This window comes from Sardina pilchardus, chromosome 3, assembly GCF_963854185.1.
Source record: "Sardina pilchardus chromosome 3, fSarPil1.1, whole genome shotgun sequence".
Taxonomy (NCBI): Eukaryota; Metazoa; Chordata; class Actinopteri; order Clupeiformes; family Clupeidae; genus Sardina; species Sardina pilchardus.
Window position 1 is genome coordinate 3,525,954 of NC_084996.1, and position 18,192 is coordinate 3,544,145.

An 18,192-nucleotide genomic window follows, 5' to 3' on the forward strand; every position below is an offset into this window, starting at 1 on the left:
GGACCAATCATGACATAAGAAGGCGTGTTCAGCAGATGTCACTGCCACAGACAGACCCCTTTGTCGTTTCTTTTAGGTCTATGGGAGTGACCAGTGACTTCGGAGCAAAACCTTACTGACTGAACATAAATAGTGCGTTGCTTTCTTATAGACTTTTCCACAAGAGTTGATGAAATCGATGTATAACAGGTTGTATTTTCTTATCAACTTTCATTTAGTTTTATCTTAGGCCTAATCTGCAAATTACTTTAGGTGTGCTCACCTAAAGTAGGCTAATAGGTGAGCACACCTAGAAGGTTTTGTAGGCCTACATGCTGCTAGAAAATCAGACAAATCCACCAAACAAGATAAAATGATCCCAAAGCACCCTCATACTTCAAAACTGATTTTTTTCTCATCTCCAAATTTGGCCATAGAGACATTAAAACAAATTACCTTTAAACAGAACTTTCAAAAAGACACACACACACACACACTTGCTGTTTTCGGGGAGTTTGCTGTTGTAACAGGAGATATCAGAAACCCTTAAACAAAAAAGGAGCATGAATATGCACTGGCTGTCGACAAACACCTAAAGAGGAGTGCTTTTTGTACCAAAACATAAGAGATACAATGTACTCTATAACCATTTGACATTACACACACAATTTGATAGCATTGCTTTTAAAGATACAGAGACTGTATTAAATCCCACACATGAGAAAATTACTTTTTACAACAGCCTAATAGTGCAATAAATAAAAAGTCAAAGGAAATTATATAAAGTATGTCCAGCATACCAGCACACCTAATTAATCACACAGTGACTGCAACATACCATAGGGGCATAGATGTACACCTTTCACAAATAAGTTGATGGTGGTGAAATCTTTATATTACATGTACAGAGAAGTGATGACAACAAAATGTACTTCTTGCTCTCATCACTAGATGGCTGATTTTTATCAAATGGAAAGAAAGCAACCCCCCAACATTAACACAGTGGATCAAAGATGCCCTTTATTTTCTCAAACGGTCTCTTACTTATACTGCAGTGATGGTTCTGTAGGCAGTGGTCACTTCCTTCCCCTTTGTGTGTGATTTTTGAATGTTGTTTTTATTATCATTATCTATCCTTTCCCCCTCTTTTTTATCCACGAGTATCTGTCGTATCCATGTTGAACTGCAATAATAATGATAAATAAAAAATAGAAACAAAAAAAAAAGAAATCCATTGTACACGAGTCATATAATGTCTGTGTGCGTTTCCCAGGAGCACTGCTTTGAGCCAATCTGCTCAGCATCAAGTTGTTATAAAAAGCGATTTAATTAGCTTCCACCTTTTTCCTAAAAAGGCCAGCATATGCAGTGGCTGTACAAAATAAGGAGGGAAGGATTTTCAGTGAGCACATGTTTTGATGTAACTGAAGCACTTCTCTTCAGGTTCTTGTTGACAGCGATGTCAACAAACAGGAAACTGGTTTACTGACTTCGAGTAAGCTAGTGCACAGGGCCCATAGGCAAAAAAGATGCAGGCACTCTAACCAGAATCTGCTCGGCCACAAATCAGATATATCCAGTCAAGAGCCACATATAATAAAAGTGACTCAAATCGGATTGGTCGGATCAGATTTGGTACATTCATGCAGTCACAAGGGGAAAACATCTGATTCAAATCACTTTAGCCTGGTAATGTGAACATGACAGTTGTGACCAAACATGAGTTCAACCAAGGAACCTTTGCAAAAAAGTGCAAAAATCTTTTACTTTCCCCAGCTATCTCAAAAACATTCTCTGATCGTGAAAATCTTTAGCAACTGTTCATTGGCTTTTATGAACAGATGTCATGGAATCACAAACTCATTAAAACTCTGAGCAACATTTATTTACCCCGATCACTTCCCCGATATTTTTACCATTGACATAGCCAACATAGTTCTTAAGCGTCCAACATTCCAGAGGGCGCCGACAATAAATTTCACCATGATTTCCTCAATATAAGTATAGTAATTAGATTAATCTCGTTTACAGGCAAAGTGGCTTTTGGTTCAATACACCAATAGCTGTAATATTTATGTTGTGTTTCAATGAAACAGGGTATATAGATGCATCATGTTAGCAACCTTAGTAAAAGTGTAGTAACTGAAAGGTAGATAGATGTCTGTAACAAACGCTTTTGGTTCTTTTCTTTCCATCATCTTTAAATATTTTACATTCATATACTACAGTGGATATCCTTGCTTTTCTTTAAAAATAGTTAAGATCATGTAACGCAGATTCAGCATCAGTCCATAAGTGCATGACCATTGGTCTGTTCATATATCATTATTTTAAGGATAAAGAATTAATTCCTCTTGCTGCTGCAGCTGCTGCTTCTTTGGCTGCAAGGAAAATGGAGAAGAAAGGCATTTTAGTTATAACTGAATATTATACCTGGAGAGGAAAACAAGCAGAATGTATCTGTAAATGAGACTATTGATGTTTTGCATGTGACGTCATCTTTTTCACACCAAAGCAAAATAGCTTATAGTGAATGGCACGTGTAGGGATCAAATCAATGGGCTGAAAAGGGACTGATTACTAGCTGATTATAATTAAATTTAACCTTACTAATGCCCTTCTACACCTTTGTATCTATGGTTTAGAATGAAATAAACTTTTTTTGTTACACATATATTTTGCTTTGGTTTTCTTTGTGTTTGGGGAGTGTTTCAACCACCATTGCACTGTTATTGCATTGATCAGCCTATCAAGCAAAGGTTACTGTAGATCTTTACTAATCACTTCAGCAAAATGTTAAGGTCAGTCTGCTACAATAGTTATTTAACTGAACTGAGTAGAACCTTTTCAAGACTTTTTCATTCTTGAAATTAAGAGATGCACATATGCTTACTTGTTCATTGCACAAACTGCCGAGATTAACACCACAGTACATCTGATTTGTTATTCTAATATAACATATCAACTAACACTGCCCAACAGCAAATTTTGTATTATACATCCTGACACACTTTAGCACATGCTACTGACTATACGACATGCTTAATGCATACTGTAAGTCGGACTTTTCCAGCCGTCTTCCCCCTCCGGCCAATTGCACTCATTGATGCACTTATACTTATTGCACTCTACTTTTTCCCCCTAGAATTGTTGTTAGAATTGCTTTAGGAAACAAAAACTTAGAAAAGCATTAAAAAAGCTTAAAATGTTTACCATGTTGTAAGTCGCTTTGGTTAAAAAGCGTCAGCCATAATGTAATATAATGCATAGAAAACTAGTGAGGACACACACCCCAAACAGTATTTGTTTGAGTCAATGCAAGTGCAAAAGAAACAAAATGTCAAGCACATGAAGTTATAGACGGGAGCTGTTTTCGAGTTGTTATCTTTTTTTCTGTTATGATTCATGTATAGGCTATAAATAATCTGTTAACTTTATACACACACACACACACACACACACACACACACACACACACACACACACACACACACACACAGGCATCTCTATTACTAAGCCTCTAAAGTATAAAAGACATGGAGCTTTCGATTGCATCATATTTTAATTAAGCGCTAGTTACTTTACTTTGAAATGTCTTTGATAATCAGTGAATGTGTGTTCTCTGCAGAACTGCAGACACTGAGGACAGTCGGGGTTGCTCACACCATTCTACTGATGTGTCTTGAAAGCTGCCTATTGTACCTATGAGACTCACCTTTCTTCTCCTCCTCTTTTTTCCGTGCAGCTTCCTCCCGTTGTTTCCGAATGATCGCAAGCCGAGCTAGGTCTGCTTTTGCTTGATCCGTCTTTCCCGCTAAATGCATTTTCATATACCTCTCTTTGGCTTGCTGCTTCTCTATTTCTTCCCTAAAGAAGGCAAACGAAGAAAGACATTTCAGTCAGTATCATATATTGACATTAGCACAACAATACACTGCCGTTGACATTAAAACAAGACAATGACTATATTCAATAACTACTGTTATGGACACTGTTAGGTTACCTTTCTCTTCTTGACAGCTGTCGTGGCCCTTCAAGCTCTATGTCAGTCACTTTCTTCGTTTTCTGTGCCACACGATTGGGGTTTTCGATTTCTATTAACCCCTCTAACCCCCTTTTTTTCTACAATCAGAAATTAAATATATATAGGTTAAAAACAGCATTCAAATTCAAAACAAAACAAAAATGTTTATGAACATTTAGCCCAACTAACCTGACTACCTTCATCTTCACTGTCATCAGAGCCAGACCCCTGAAGCTTCTCCTCTGCCAAGTTATCATTTGATGCCCCTTCTTCTTCTTCTCTCTGTATTGGGATAAGTATTAGTGAACATTTATCAAATGTACATTCATCACTGACACATTTATCATATAGAAATGTCTGTCGACCTTCTTTCGTTCTTTTTCTGCTTTCATCTGAGCATCAATCTCCTCAGGACTTGTGTACGTCCTCATACGACCTTTATGGCCACCTTTCTTGCCTGAAATAACATTATTTAGACCCATTAATAGAATATCTTCACCAACTGAAAGGGCTTTAAACAAATGCAGTTGGTGACATGACAGTAAGGCTATTATGAGCCTGACAACATCCTGACAGACTAACACACGTATAGTAAGGTAGGCCTACATTACATTAATCAGATATCAAAAGAAAGCTGTTAAGTCAAAGCAAACCGACACTAAAATACATCAATCTTGTTTATATAACGAGAACTGGGCTACAGCTACTGCTGTCCACATTCCTCAATACAGCAGTTTGTTATCCTCGAGATAGCCAACTATGTTATAAAAATGGATAACACACTAAAACAGTAACGTTATGTTCAAATATAACATTTCTTTCCTTACCTCCTTTCGGCATTCTGAACCATATACTTTGACAACCGTTTTGTGAAACACGTCAACGAAAAACACCTTCCAAAACGCTCAAAATAGTATGTTGCAAGCTAATCGCAACCTGGTCACTACCATAGACAGTATTACTACACTGATGAGCATGATCGTTTGAGTGAAGCTACCTATCTGTTCTCCTTGAGAAAAGAATGCCACACTACAATCATACGTTTACAATATCTCAGTTCTGTCTTTGTATTTTAAAATTAAATTCAAATATTGCAATATACGTGGAAAATTATTTCAGAAAGTGGCAGATACATTGTTGAAACGTTTGGTTTTATTCAGGCACTCGAAAGGACTTCTAAACTGATGCAATATACCAGTGCCAGAAGACAGAGATGTTAAACGAATCTTTACGAAAGACAATTGATGGTAATTTTAAAACATATTTTATTTAAAAAATATGCACCATATATCAAATCATATTGTATATGCCCAGTGTATTTTGAGAATTTACTTATTTCAATACTGTGACGTATTTTGTGAGACACTAGGACAGAAAGGTCCCAAAATATCTGACGCAAATCTGATGTGACGTAGGAGCAGGCCCTGTAGCAGACTGGTCACTTGCGAATTGAAGTGATTTTTAAAATAAAATTACGAAAATGCCGAAAGTGAAGAGGAGCAGAAAGCCTCCTCCGGACGGTTGGGAGCTAATTGAACCCACTTTGGATGAGCTCGATCAAAAAATGAGAGAAGGTAAGACGATTTAACGTGTGAGTAACGATGCGTCCTCGGTTAGCAAACAAATAAACAGTAGCCTAGGTAGCCTATGGCTAATTTCAAAATCGATAGCTAACGAGCTAACTGATTATATTGAGCATTGCCGATTAATAATTCCATTGTTTTCATTTGCAGCTGAAACAGAACCTCATGAAGGCAAACGTAAAGTTGAATCCCTCTGGCCCATATTTAGATTGCACCACCAGCGCAGTCGGTACATCTTTGACCTGTTTTATAAAAGAAAGGCAATCAGTAGAGGTAAGCTGTACTTTCTAACAAGCATACTTAACATGCGGGATATTGCTCATATTTCTCAGAAACACGTGTAATTATTCTTAATATTATTGTCCTAGAGCTGTACGATTATTGCATAAAGGAGGGATATGCGGATAAAAACCTCATTGCGAAATGGAAGAAACAAGGTTATGAAAACCTGTGCTGTTTGAGATGTATTCAGACTCGGGACACCAACTTTGGAACCAACTGCATTTGCAGAGTTCCCAAAAGCAAACTCGAAGTGGTAAGCCTCTTTAAGCCTGTTTGTGATTTTTTTTTAGTCATTGCAACTTTTGGTCAGAGTAGTTGACAGTTTGTTTCTATTGTATCTCTTTCAGGGACGCATCATCGAATGTACACATTGTGGATGCAGAGGCTGCTCTGGATGAAACTCAAGATGCCTTCAATGGGACATCAGGGCTCATTCAATTTTGATTTGTATGTTTTTAAAATAAAAAACCCTGCCCACACTTGGGTTTCCATTCCAGATTGTAGGTCTGTAGTGTATATCATGAGAGGTTGTGATCAAGGTTTTTTTTATATATAAATTTCATTTTCGTGAAGTCTTACTTTATTACATATTATTTCTCATGCCACTGTGCATTGTCATTTGAAATAAAACTCTTTTTGTTGTATTATCCTTTCGTTTTGACTTGTTCATCATCATTTGGCTGGAAGTCATTCCGAATTGACCCTGTCCACAAAGTTTGAGTTTAGGAAATTTGATCTGAAGTCAGTCCGTTGAGAAAGCTATATGCCCAGTCAAAATCAGGCCAATCAAATCGTTTGCGTGGGCTTTATACCAGGATGGACAAGCAACAATAGGCTCATTCGAGATGAACTGTGGCTGACTTCATACGGGAACGCTAACTGCAAATTCTGACCGGGAGAAGAGTGGTGGAAAATCATCTAACCCGTTACCTCCAATCTAGCACTCTGAATAAAACAACCCACGGAGAACAGCCGAGATGAGAAGCCACAAATCATCCAATATACAACTCTGAACAGGCAGAGACTAGTACAGCCAGCCAGGCAGGATAGTAAATGGATGGATGTCCCCTGCAGCGGTTCATCCAAGAATCAGCTGCAATCTACTTGATGTGACTCCTCCTTAATCAATAAGGGGTTTCGACTTGATGTAGTCGCCTGCTGCCGTCTTAAGATGACTGCATAACATGATTATTCTGATACATTTTCAACCATGACGTAAGCACAATTCCGGTTTGGAAACGTATCATCAGAGTCTCAGAAATAATCACATCATGCGGTCATCTTAAGACTGCAGCCAGTGGCTACATCAAGTCGAATCCCCTATTAAAAAGAGAATGATGACTGGTGACACCATGGTAAGTTCCTCTCCGAATTGATGAAGTCGGAACAGTATACCAGTATGCATTGTTTTCAACTCACCAAGCATCACATCAAATCTCTGCACGGCGTTACGCAGATCTACATCAAGTCGAATGAGGCTGTCCCTAAAGAAGTGAGATGTTGAGATGACTATGTACAACAGGGCTATTCAACTTCAGTACCAAGAGGGCCGAACAGAAAAATCACTGGGTTTTCAGGGGCCGCATAAAATAAGACGCCACAAAATAATTGTAATATATTTGTAATAATATTTGATAAAATCAGAGTAAAATTCAGTTCAATTCAATTGAATTTTATACACTGGCATAGAAACTAAGAACATAGCTTGTACAAGATATTGACAGCACGATAAGTAAAGATGAACAGAAAACTGCAATTAAAGACACAGTGCTCAGCATAAGTGAATACACCCATACTAAAGTTGACTTAAAAGAGGAATAAAAAATGATCTTCTGGAAATTGATCTTAAAGAGTCACTTCACCCCATAACTCCACCCACTTCACATTTCTGAAAACGGCTTTGAAAATGGGCGAGACGTTCTGAAATTTGGAGAGAGAGTGCAGCACTGCTGCAACCAATCAACAATGGTGATTTCGTGTCAATCTGGGAATGAGTGCTGCAGACATGGCTTATCGCAGTTAGGCTAATCAGGGCAGCAGGTGTTGGGGCGTTTCAGTCCTAATTTGTAACGACCCGGTGACGTAGTGTCGGACTAGAAGTGCAGGACAACGTCAGCATCCCAGTAGTATTTTGGACCAACATGCCATGGCATGTTTTCAAACGGTAGTATGCGTGAGAGAGCAATATCTCCAATACAAAATCAGACAAAATGTTACTTTTGTCGAGAAACACGATTTTTGTCAATATTAACCCTGGTAATAGTACAGTTCACCACTTATAAGTATTTTCAATCAATCAACAGCTCAAAAAACCTATTTTAGGGTGCAGTGACCCTTTAATGCTTTAATTGAAAAAAAAACAAGGAAAAATCCAACCTTTCAGGACGCCAAGTTTCTTTGTGAATAAATAATATATCCTAAGTAAATAAATGTTCCTCCTTAAAATACAGGGGCATATGTGAGTACACCCCTATGATAAATTCTCATAGAGGCAGGTATATACTGTATATATATATACATATATATATATATTAAAGGCCAGTTATTTCATGGATTAACTGGTTTCATGCTCATTGAGCTCAATTCCTCAATGCAAATCAAACCAGCTAATAGGCTAACTGAAAAAAACAAAACACCATACCAATCTCGTATGGTGAAGGGTATGTGATGATGTGAGGCTATTTCAATTCCGAAGGCCAAGGGAACTTCAGGATGCATAGTATCCCGGATCCATGAAATAACTGGCCTTTAAAAATAGAAATCTGCCTGCCTCACGTATGTACGGAAGCTCTGAACCGCAGGTGAAGAAATTATTATTTAGATTTTAACTTGTTATTTTTTAATCAGATCATCTCGTTATTTCGAGATACTAAGTTGTTATTTTGAGATATTATCTTGTTATTTTGAGATATTATGTCGATATTTCAAGATGTTAAGTATCTCGAAATAATGAGATAATATCTGACAGTAAAATAGAAGTGTTATCTTGAAATAGTAGCTTAATTAAGAAATATTATCTCGAAATAATGAGATAATCTGAAGGAAAAAAATTGGAAGATTTTTTTTTAATTGTCCTTTTTTTAAAAGAACATATGCGTATTATCTCAAAATAATGAGATATGATCTCGAAATAACAAGACAACATCTTAAAAAATAAAAAACCTTCACTTGCGGTTCAGGGCCTCCGTATATGCCCCCTCGGAAGAACATTTATTTACAATATATTATTCATTCACAAAGAAAATAGGTGTCCTAAGGGTTCGATTTTTCCTCATTATTTAAATTATGGCAATAATTGGAAATTAATTTCCAAAACATCTTTTTTTATTTTATTATTCCTCTTTGAAGTCAACTTTAGCATGGGTGTATTCACTTATGCCGAGGACTGTATGCAGGTTTAGGTATTTTTTATGCCTGTAGAGCTCCCTCGAGATAATATTTTACCCTGCTGTTAAAGGAACACTTCACCGTTTTTTCATATTAAACTATGTTATTCCCGAGTTGATACATACCTCTCACGTTTCATGCGTGCACTCACTGGCTCTGGCACGCGCGCAACTTTGATAGCACTTAGCTAGCCCAATGCATTCATTAGGATCCAAACAGAGATTAAGTTAGAAGTGACTAAACATCTCCATGTTTTCCCTATTAAAATAGAGTTACTAGTCACACGACCAAGTATGGTGAGACAAAATAAAACATGGTGCATTTCTAAGTAGGTAAGAGGGATAACTACTGTATATTTTGTGGTGCAGTAATATCCTCACTCTTGCACTTTCAGTTTCACTTTGGAGTGAGGATATTACTGCGCAGAGTCTAAGTGCTCCCAATGTTATTCCGCCACACAATATAGTTCTTAGAATTATGTGATGATATTGGGGGAGTTATATTAGCTGGATATGATTTTTTTGGGGGGGGGGGGGGGGGGGTCATAACCCATGTAACCCCCCCGCAAATTAGGCCTATGTGGCAAATCACTGGCAAACACATTTGCAACTAAACTCATTGCCAGAACTTGTTTGAAGTTTGCCTCTATAGTGGCCAACATTGGCAAACTTCTGGCAATATTTTCTAGTGAACTCATTTGTTTCCCATAAATCATCCACAAGTTTGCTGCAAATCTGCTCAAACATTTAACTTTACAGTTTTTCTCAATTGTTTAGACACAATTTTTGGTACTTGAGACACAATTCCCATATGTAGCTCATGCACCAACCTCCTGAACCGATTCTGCTGAACTAAACACAATTTCTGCTTTACACTCAAATTGCAGTTTTCAAAACACTACACACAATTTTGTGCAATAGACACAATTTTCATGAAGAAAATCTCTTGTTTTCACAAAGAACGCACTGCCATTCAAATTCTAAAGCTAACTGCCCTACCATGCACACTGACTCATCAGATGGGCAAACACCTGTCACACAGTCTTAGCAATCAGTATTACAGTACAGGCAGAGGCAGAGCCAGAGGAGTGAGAGTAAGAGGAGGAGGATGGGGAGGCCAAGGACCGTAATCTCTGGTAAGATCTGAGCCACTAGAACATTGCAGTGCTGCGTATCAATACAGTACAGTACCGTACAATACAATTCAGCTCAATGAGCGCAGTAGTAGTATTGCCTGTGGTCTGTTCTGTAGGACTGTAAAAATAAAGTATGTTTCAAGTATTTGGGGAAAGTATTCCTACTTTGTATTCCTACACAGTTTACTGTATTTTACTATTTACTTTTACTTTTTTTTGTGTGTGTGTGTGTGTCCTTGGGAACCCCCACCCTACGACCACCATAGAGGAGTGTTTGTGTGCTTGTGTCTGGGTTTGAGAGAGAGAGAGAAATGAAAGCATTACTGAAATATGAGCCTACTTTCTGTCATTATAATGCCCATATAGGTCAAAGCACACAAATTTATTGTGTGTCCTTGGGTTGTGCTCATAAGGCCATGTACCAAGTTTGGTGTCAATATGAGAAAATGTTGCTAATTTTAGTGCCCCTTGTGGTCAATGGTCACTTAATTTATTGTGCGTCCAGGATGTAGTCCCGAGTCCGTGTACCAAGTTTGGTTTCGATCGGTGAAAGTGTTGTTTATTATAGCGCCCCTAGTGTTCAAATGTCACCAAATTTAGTGTACGAGAAAGTTTTGCTAATTATAGCGCCCCTAGTGGTCAGAGTACACCAAATGTATTGTGCGTCCTCAGGGTGGGGTCCCAAGTCCATACCAAGTTTAGTTTCAATACGTGAAAGCATTGCTGAGATATGAGCCTACTTCCTGTTACTATAGCGCCCCCACAGTTGTCAAAGGGCACCAAAGTTATTTAGGCTTCTCTTAATTGGGTTCTGAGTTTGGTCTTGACACGTGAAAGCCTTGCTGAGATGTAGGTTCACTTCCTGTGTGGATTGGTTGTTGAATTTGGATTGACTGTTAGAGGCGAGCACTTCCGTCAATTGTTCCATAAAGCAATGCAATAAGAAGGCATGGTCTGAAGATGCAGTGTGCAAATTTTGGTGAGTATCGGATGAAATTTGTGACCTGTGAAACTTTTTGAAAGTGTTGACCTTGGTCTGTTGGTGGCGCTACAGCGTTCATGGAAAAGTCTTGTTAATTGGTGGGTGGGGCCAAACCTTTAGCCTTAGGCTGCGTTGAGACTGCCAGCCAAAATCCGATTTTTAGCCCATTCAGATTTGTATCGGATGTCACTTTTGAAGTCTGAACAGTGACAGGTCACATGAAATCCGATTTTTTGCGAAACGGTTGCACACCACATCCAGGAGGTAGTTTCATATCGCATTCGTATCGGATATGGACAGATGTGTCTCAGTCTGAACAGCTCCCAACACTCAGATCGGATTTGACTGTCTGTGACGTGACTTTACGTGCGTGACCGCCCACCTATTTCGAGTTGTGGAGCAACGTTACGGCTATGTCTTTTGACTTAACAATACTCAATGCTAAATAGAGCATTATACAGTCTCTGCTCTGTTTCTATGGAAGTTGCAAGAATCCACATTGTTCTATTAAATGCCGTTAAATAATTAAATAGCCTTCCAACAGTTTGAAGCGGCGCTTGCCACTGATTAGTTTCGGTTTCTGTCGCGCAAATGCGCACACGTATGCATGCATTCAATGAACACTCACCTAGTTGTATTGTTCTATGTTTAATCACACCAAATTAGCAAGTATTTCCTCCTGATGGCAGAAATGTTTGTTTTCGTTGCTACAGCAACCTATCGGATCTGTTACTAATGTGACCCAGTCTGAACCAAAGATCATAGAGCGCTCCGCTCTAGAATCTTTGGTCTGAACAGAGCCATATCCGATTTGGACACTTGCTAAAGGCAGTGTGAACAGTCAGCCCTAAAAATCGGATATGAGAAGGAATCAGATTTGAATCAGATTCGTCTGCAGTCTGAACGCGGCCTTAATACACTGAGCAAGTTTCAGCTTGATAGGTCAAAGCATTGTAGAGCTATGCATTAATGTTGTTAAAAAATGTGTACATTTTGACCTGTTGGTGGTGCTGGAGTTTTGGGGTCTGGAGTCTGTAGATTGGGGAAAGTGGTCATTGGCCATAGAGGAATATGTGTGTTAAATTTCAAAACTTTTTGCTGTATGGTTCTATGGCTTCCAGAGATATAGGTTTAATGTCTGTGTGGCGGCTTCGCTGCCGATTTTGATTGGCTGATAAGGGCAAATAATTTTGTCAATTCTTCCAGAAAGCAATGCAATAAGAAGGCATGGTCTGAAGATGGTGTGTGCAAATTTTGGTGAGAATCGGATGAAATTTGAGACCTGTGAAACTTTTTTAAAGTTTTGACCTTGGTCTGTTGGTGGCGCTACAGCTTTTGTGGAAAAGTCTTGTTAATTGGTGGGTGGGGCTATACCTTTTGCCTTAATACACTGAGCAAGTTTCAGCTTGATAAGCATTGCAGAGTTACTTGCCTTAATGTTGTTAAAAAAATTAAGATTTTTGACCTGTTGGTTGCGCTAGAGGTTTGAGGTTAGGAGTCTGTAAGTTGGTGAAAGGGCTTAGAGTTGTGAGTAGAATATGTGTGCCAAATTTCAGAACTTTTTACTGTAGGGTTGAAATCGACCAATCAGAGGTGTGTAATAATAATAAGAAAGCGTAGAATCACTAGGGGTTCCTCGCAGCTTTGCATCTTGGCCCCCAATTAATAGAAAACATATTCATCATATTCAAAATATTGATAGGGTAAGCATATCAACTTACTGTATCAGCTTATCTCCTGTTTGTAGCACTGGACAAAAAAGGCCCAAGTCATTATGATGAATGGAGAAGCAGTGTTTTCAATTTATCGCACTGATCAGTGTTCGACTCCTTATAAATGTCTTGATATAATGATGGTTTGTGTGTGTCTTTTGAGAACAAAAGACCATTTTGAGGAGAAAGTACATTGTTTTAAAGGTAAAGTCTCATTTTGCAGAATTGAGGAGTTTTGCCCATTGTGTGTTTTGTTTTGGATTTGTGTGTAGACTAGAGTTCTGAGAGTATGAGGCATGTTTTCAGAAAATGTGTGTTAACAATCGAGAAAAACTAATAAGGGCAGATTCACATTCAGGGCATTCAGACATTCAGGTTGGCTGTAGGTGGATGACTAATACCATCACAGTCTGTCCATATAATGTTGACAAAATTAGTATTTATCTGTATAACGCTTACTTCCTATGTGTGGAGTTATGTCTTAAACTCGAGCAGATTCTTGGGATGTAATGAGTGCACCCTCAGAAGATCCCCAAGCTATGCTGAAACTGAAAATACAGCTTCTTATGCAATTTGCAAATACAGATAATAAACTCAGACACTCTTGTCTTTTTCTCAGAAATTTTATTCGTTTTCAATTATTTTAGACAGAGGCCTATGTGATAACAACAGAAATGCATCAAGAGATCACAAGGTAGGACATACTTTCATTCATTGTTCATATTACATAGCCAAATTTATTCTGCTCTCAACTGCTAATACACTGCACATATTTATATTTAGTTAATATTACTCTAAACCACCCTTTGCATGCTACTGTCTACACTATCCTGTGTACTTGTATTACATTGCACTTTCCTTTTGTGCACTTCTGGTTAGACGCAGCCTGCATATCATTGTCTTTGTACTTATACTCTGTACAATGGAAATAAAGTTGAATCTATCCTCCAGATGCTGAGGTGATTTCTAGCTGATTTCAGCACAACTTAAATGTTGTACCACTGCTGTAGCTGTAGTTCTGTTAAAATGCTTAAATGTTAATAGCTTAAATGCTCTTATAGCCTATTGCTGTATAGCTCTAGCTTAAACATGTTGTAGCTTAAATGCTCTTAAATTGCTAGCTGTATAGCTTAAATGTTTTTAAATGTTAATAGCTTAAATGTTGCTGTAACTCGCTTTGGATGAACGCGTCTATCAAATGAATAAATGGTATGCAAATGTATTTAAATTCAAAATAGTTAATTAGGCTACTTCAAATTAATTTCTGCTTGTTTCATGAATTATTCAAGTTCGCCTTCACTGGTGTTCAACAATTCATTAATCTTATTGGTCACTGTTGTGTCGATTTCACTTTCACATGTGTCTCCATAATAGCCATCTTGACAGTCACAACGCCATTCGTTGGAGTTTAGCACCCTTATGCACTGTCCTTTGTCAGAACAGTTGTTACAACCAACTGGTAGCATTCGAGAGTAATACACAGAAATTATATACCTATAGCCATATATACACGACTTTTGGTAATCTGGTTTCGGGGCCACATCAGAATTATCATAATATGTGCCATGTGTTACTTTGGCATAATCTTCAAGGGTTATATGAATAGTCTCGCTATCACCACCCCAAGCTTCGGGCCACCAGCTATGCTTGCATGGAAGTTCACAATTACTATCGCTTTGAAAGCAGTTATCTACTGTTCGTGTAATTTCATTTTTATTTGTTATCTCTGCTTTTAGAGTGTAGAATACAGCCACTATGATATTGTCTATTGTGATTGCAATCGGATTAAACAGAATTACATTTTTCTTTTCTAAGTCATCTTTGGTGCATACAAACACCACCCAATTATACCAACTATACTTCTCATCCAGATTCCTTTTCACCTTTTCAGCGATTGCTTTCTTCTCGTCAAGATGGAGTTCTCTAGCAATCTGCTCCACGTCATCCCTAAGGTATTTTTCATAGTTATTCTCGCAGTATTCCAAAGTGGCCTTTTGAGCCTCAAAGACAGTCTTGAACTGCTGGGCAAGACTAGTTTCTATATCAAGTGCGTTAAGACCTCTCTTTCTATTGTAAAACTGCTGAAGTACCATCCCCTTAAACAGCAAAGTGCTTAAATGTAAGTGATATTTTCCTATCTTTCTAATGTCACATTTAAACTTCTCTTTCAACAGTTCGTTGAAGTTGCTGGCGAGAGACGTCTGCCAGGCTGGAACTGTTAGGGAACGGTAAAGGCTGCGTACACTGTTCTCAATATGTGTGTTCAGATAGAACTCGATAAAGAGTTTGTCCAACTTGTCATTGTCGTTGTCAAATACATGCTTCATAAAGAAATCATCAAACTTTGTCCAGGCACTGATGATATTTTCCTCGTGTCTAAGTAGGGCAGTGGCGTAGCTGTAGTATTTCAAATCTTTTTCAAGATCAGATATCTGCATTGAGATATAGCTAAGCTTCCAGTTCACCTCCTCAAACCCTTTCTTCATCTCCTTCAGCACCTTATCCTCTTGAGGGATAAAAATCAAGACTGTGCTGATGACAGAGGAGATCACGGATCCAATACCGGGTGCCAGGCTGGCAAAGCTGGCAAGGCCTTTCATAATACCTGTCACTTTCTCTGTGTCAATCTTGCCCATCACCTCTTTAAATAGAGACAGAGAGGTTGTTGCAACACTTAAGATTTTATCAGCTTGGGCTCGACTGTTAGGAGGTAAGTCTCTCTTGATGATGTGATGATTGGGGTAGATAGCGACTTGGTTCGGTGGCGAGGCACAGGAAGGCATCCCGTAAAGACAGATCAGTGAAACCAACAGAATCGGCGCTGGCCATCTCAACGACATCATGACTGCAAAAAAACATAACATAACAATTATTTCATGTTATTGAGTTAAACAATTCCCTCTTTTTTATTTATCTTTATTTGAGTATGGAAATTGCAGGTTTCATAGTGCAGACCTTTAACCATAAAACCAATTCAGAATCCTAAAACAGATCCAATCATGGTGCTGTGCAGGCACAATTGTATCTTGTGACACATATTTCAAGGTCTTTGCTGTCTAAAAAATACTGATTTTACTATGAAGTTCTATACTTGTCAGGATGTTCTATACACAAACAAGTGAATGAATTTAATGTCATGTTTAATATACTTTCAAAGTCCTTTTTGGCATGTCCCTCCACTCGGCAGCCATAGGCTATTACTTTGGACACTTCGGGTATCTATTTCTGGCGCAAATGCATGTGCGCAAGGCTTCGTATCAAGACATGAACATCGCTCCAGCTGCAAGATCACAACATGTGATTGGCACGATGTACTCAAACATACCACATGATTGGCACAATGTGAACAGTTTTTGTTTAACTTGCCGATCCCCCGGAATGAGTGAAAACAAACAAATAAATAAATAATAAAACAAATAATAAATAAATTAGTTAATAAATAAACATTTACAAAAACTCGTCACCCTCGCTGCAATTTACCTCGCGGTCATATTGACTTAAAAAAACAAACATTATCAATATAATGTGTGTAATCATCTTATTAGATTACATTCAATTTTATTGTCATTGTGCAGAGTTCAGTTACAACAAAGACAACGAAAATCTGGGACCTGTCAAACAATCCAGGTTATGATATTGTTAAAACCTGTTAAAAAGTTAATGAATCACAGACCAATGACCATTGACAATTACTCTATTCAGATGTTTTCAGGGTTTTTTGTTTTGTTTTTTAAATAGCTAATTCAATAAACTTTATTTGTATTAGGCTAACAAAATAGTGATGAGAGAGGCAAACTGTAAACTGAGTTTCAAGGCACATCGTTTAACAAAATTCATCAAGCAACTTTAAGTTCATATTGAATAAATGAAGTGACACGAAAATACATCTGAAGTGAAATGAAAATCTAATGACACTTTGCTCACAGTACGATTTTCTCAAGATTTTAACTGAATAAGCTGCAGACAAATTATGATTGAAAAATATTCATTTATCTAGCCTATATAAATTGAGAGGAACACAAGGTGTCAACTTGTTACACAATGCAAATTCTGTCTGTTCCGACTGATGAGGTTTTCAATCACAATATTTTTTTGACCATTCTAACTCCAATGTTACTACTATTACCAATTATCATAGTGACCAATTTTTCTCCTATAACCAATCATCAAATTATGCTCTATTTCAATCGGTTGTAATCTTCACACATTTGTATAGAGTTTTAGCCAATTCACACATTGTCGCATCCCTACTCTTTACTTATTCACATGCATACCCTGGAGATAGACGTGCATAAACACACAAAAGCCTTACCGGTTTTTATCTGTCTAAAGCTCATCCAAGAATGGGGTCTGTGAACTAGCTTTGCTTTGATAGGCTATGGGTTACATGTCACATTGCTAATCTGTACAGTGCAGGGATGGAAATTAGCACCAGCCACCAGCCAAATGCTGGTAAAATGTGAGAGTGGCTGGTAGATTTCAGACACAAAGTCATATTTTAACATTGAGTGGCTGGTTAATTTCACCAGAAATCTGCTATTGGCTGATAGATTGTCACATTTTCAAATTTTAATTTCCACCCCTGGTACAGTGTACACTGTAATAACATCTAAATGTTCTTAATAAATAAATAAACAAATAAATGTTAGTGAAAGGAGAAATCCAGCGGCTTTTCACGTATCTCCATTTCTGGAGGTCACTGAGTACTGAGTATTCCGACAATACTCGATGATATTGAGAAGCAGAAATCTATGTGAAAAATTGCTTGGTTTTTCCTTTAGCAGAGCAAGCAGATACAGACCTGAAGAGGCTGCAAAGAGGCTCGGAGGCCCTGGTGGAGGATGCTGCTGGTCTCCTCGGCAGGAAGGCTGAATGGCTGCTTGTGACAGTCTGGAGGTTGCTGCAGTCTTGGAGGATGCCACTGATCTCTGAGCTCGACAAGACAGGACCAGTCACTTTAATAGGAAGCTGGTTGGTTCCCTTAAGTTACTTTCTTCAATGTCGATGACAAGGCAAATCTAAAGAGGTAGCCTTATAAGGAGAAACGACAGGGATGTATTACTCTCAACGTGTACTGAACGGGCTTACCAGGCCAATGCAGGCCAAGG

At 38.2% G+C, this 18,192-nt stretch overlaps 4 protein-coding genes across 4 annotated transcripts in view; 1 reads left to right on the top strand and 3 right to left on the bottom strand.

Annotated features, from left to right (window-relative positions):
* The window catches only part of flii (FLII actin remodeling protein), a 39,913-nt gene extending 39,761 nt beyond the window's left edge, over positions 1-152 (bottom strand). The window contains exon 1 of the mRNA XM_062531356.1: positions 148-152. The gene's annotated coding sequence lies outside the window, so the exon portion shown is untranslated. The remainder of the gene's footprint in view (positions 1-147) is intronic.
* A 1,690-nt stretch (positions 153-1,842) lies between these two features.
* pdap1b (pdgfa associated protein 1b) lies at positions 1,843-5,002 on the bottom strand. Its single transcript, XM_062531361.1, has 6 exons — positions 4,831-5,002; positions 4,369-4,460; positions 4,193-4,285; positions 3,983-4,101; positions 3,695-3,846; positions 1,843-2,360 (listed from the first exon to the last, which is right to left on the bottom strand). Exons 1-6 carry the CDS (start codon positions 4,841-4,843, stop codon positions 2,305-2,307), a joined length of 525 nt encoding a protein of 174 aa, XP_062387345.1. The 5' UTR covers positions 4,844-5,002; the 3' UTR covers positions 1,843-2,304.
* Positions 5,003-5,385: 383 nt separating this feature from the next.
* On the top strand, positions 5,386-6,515 carry bud31 (BUD31 homolog). The gene is made up of 4 exons (XM_062531362.1): positions 5,386-5,577; positions 5,737-5,859; positions 5,955-6,121; positions 6,216-6,515. The coding sequence occupies exons 1-4, from the start codon at positions 5,484-5,486 to the stop codon at positions 6,264-6,266; spliced, it is 435 nt and encodes a 144-aa protein (XP_062387346.1). The 5' UTR covers positions 5,386-5,483; the 3' UTR covers positions 6,267-6,515.
* Positions 6,516-13,709: 7,194 nt separating this feature from the next.
* Positions 13,710-17,981, bottom strand: LOC134076352 (SE-cephalotoxin-like). Its single transcript, XM_062531358.1, has 2 exons — positions 17,886-17,981; positions 13,710-15,929 (listed from the first exon to the last, which is right to left on the bottom strand). The coding sequence occupies exon 2, from the start codon at positions 15,925-15,927 to the stop codon at positions 14,365-14,367; it is 1,563 nt and encodes a 520-aa protein (XP_062387342.1). The 5' UTR covers positions 15,928-15,929; positions 17,886-17,981; the 3' UTR covers positions 13,710-14,364.
* Positions 17,982-18,192: the final 211 nt, after the last annotated feature.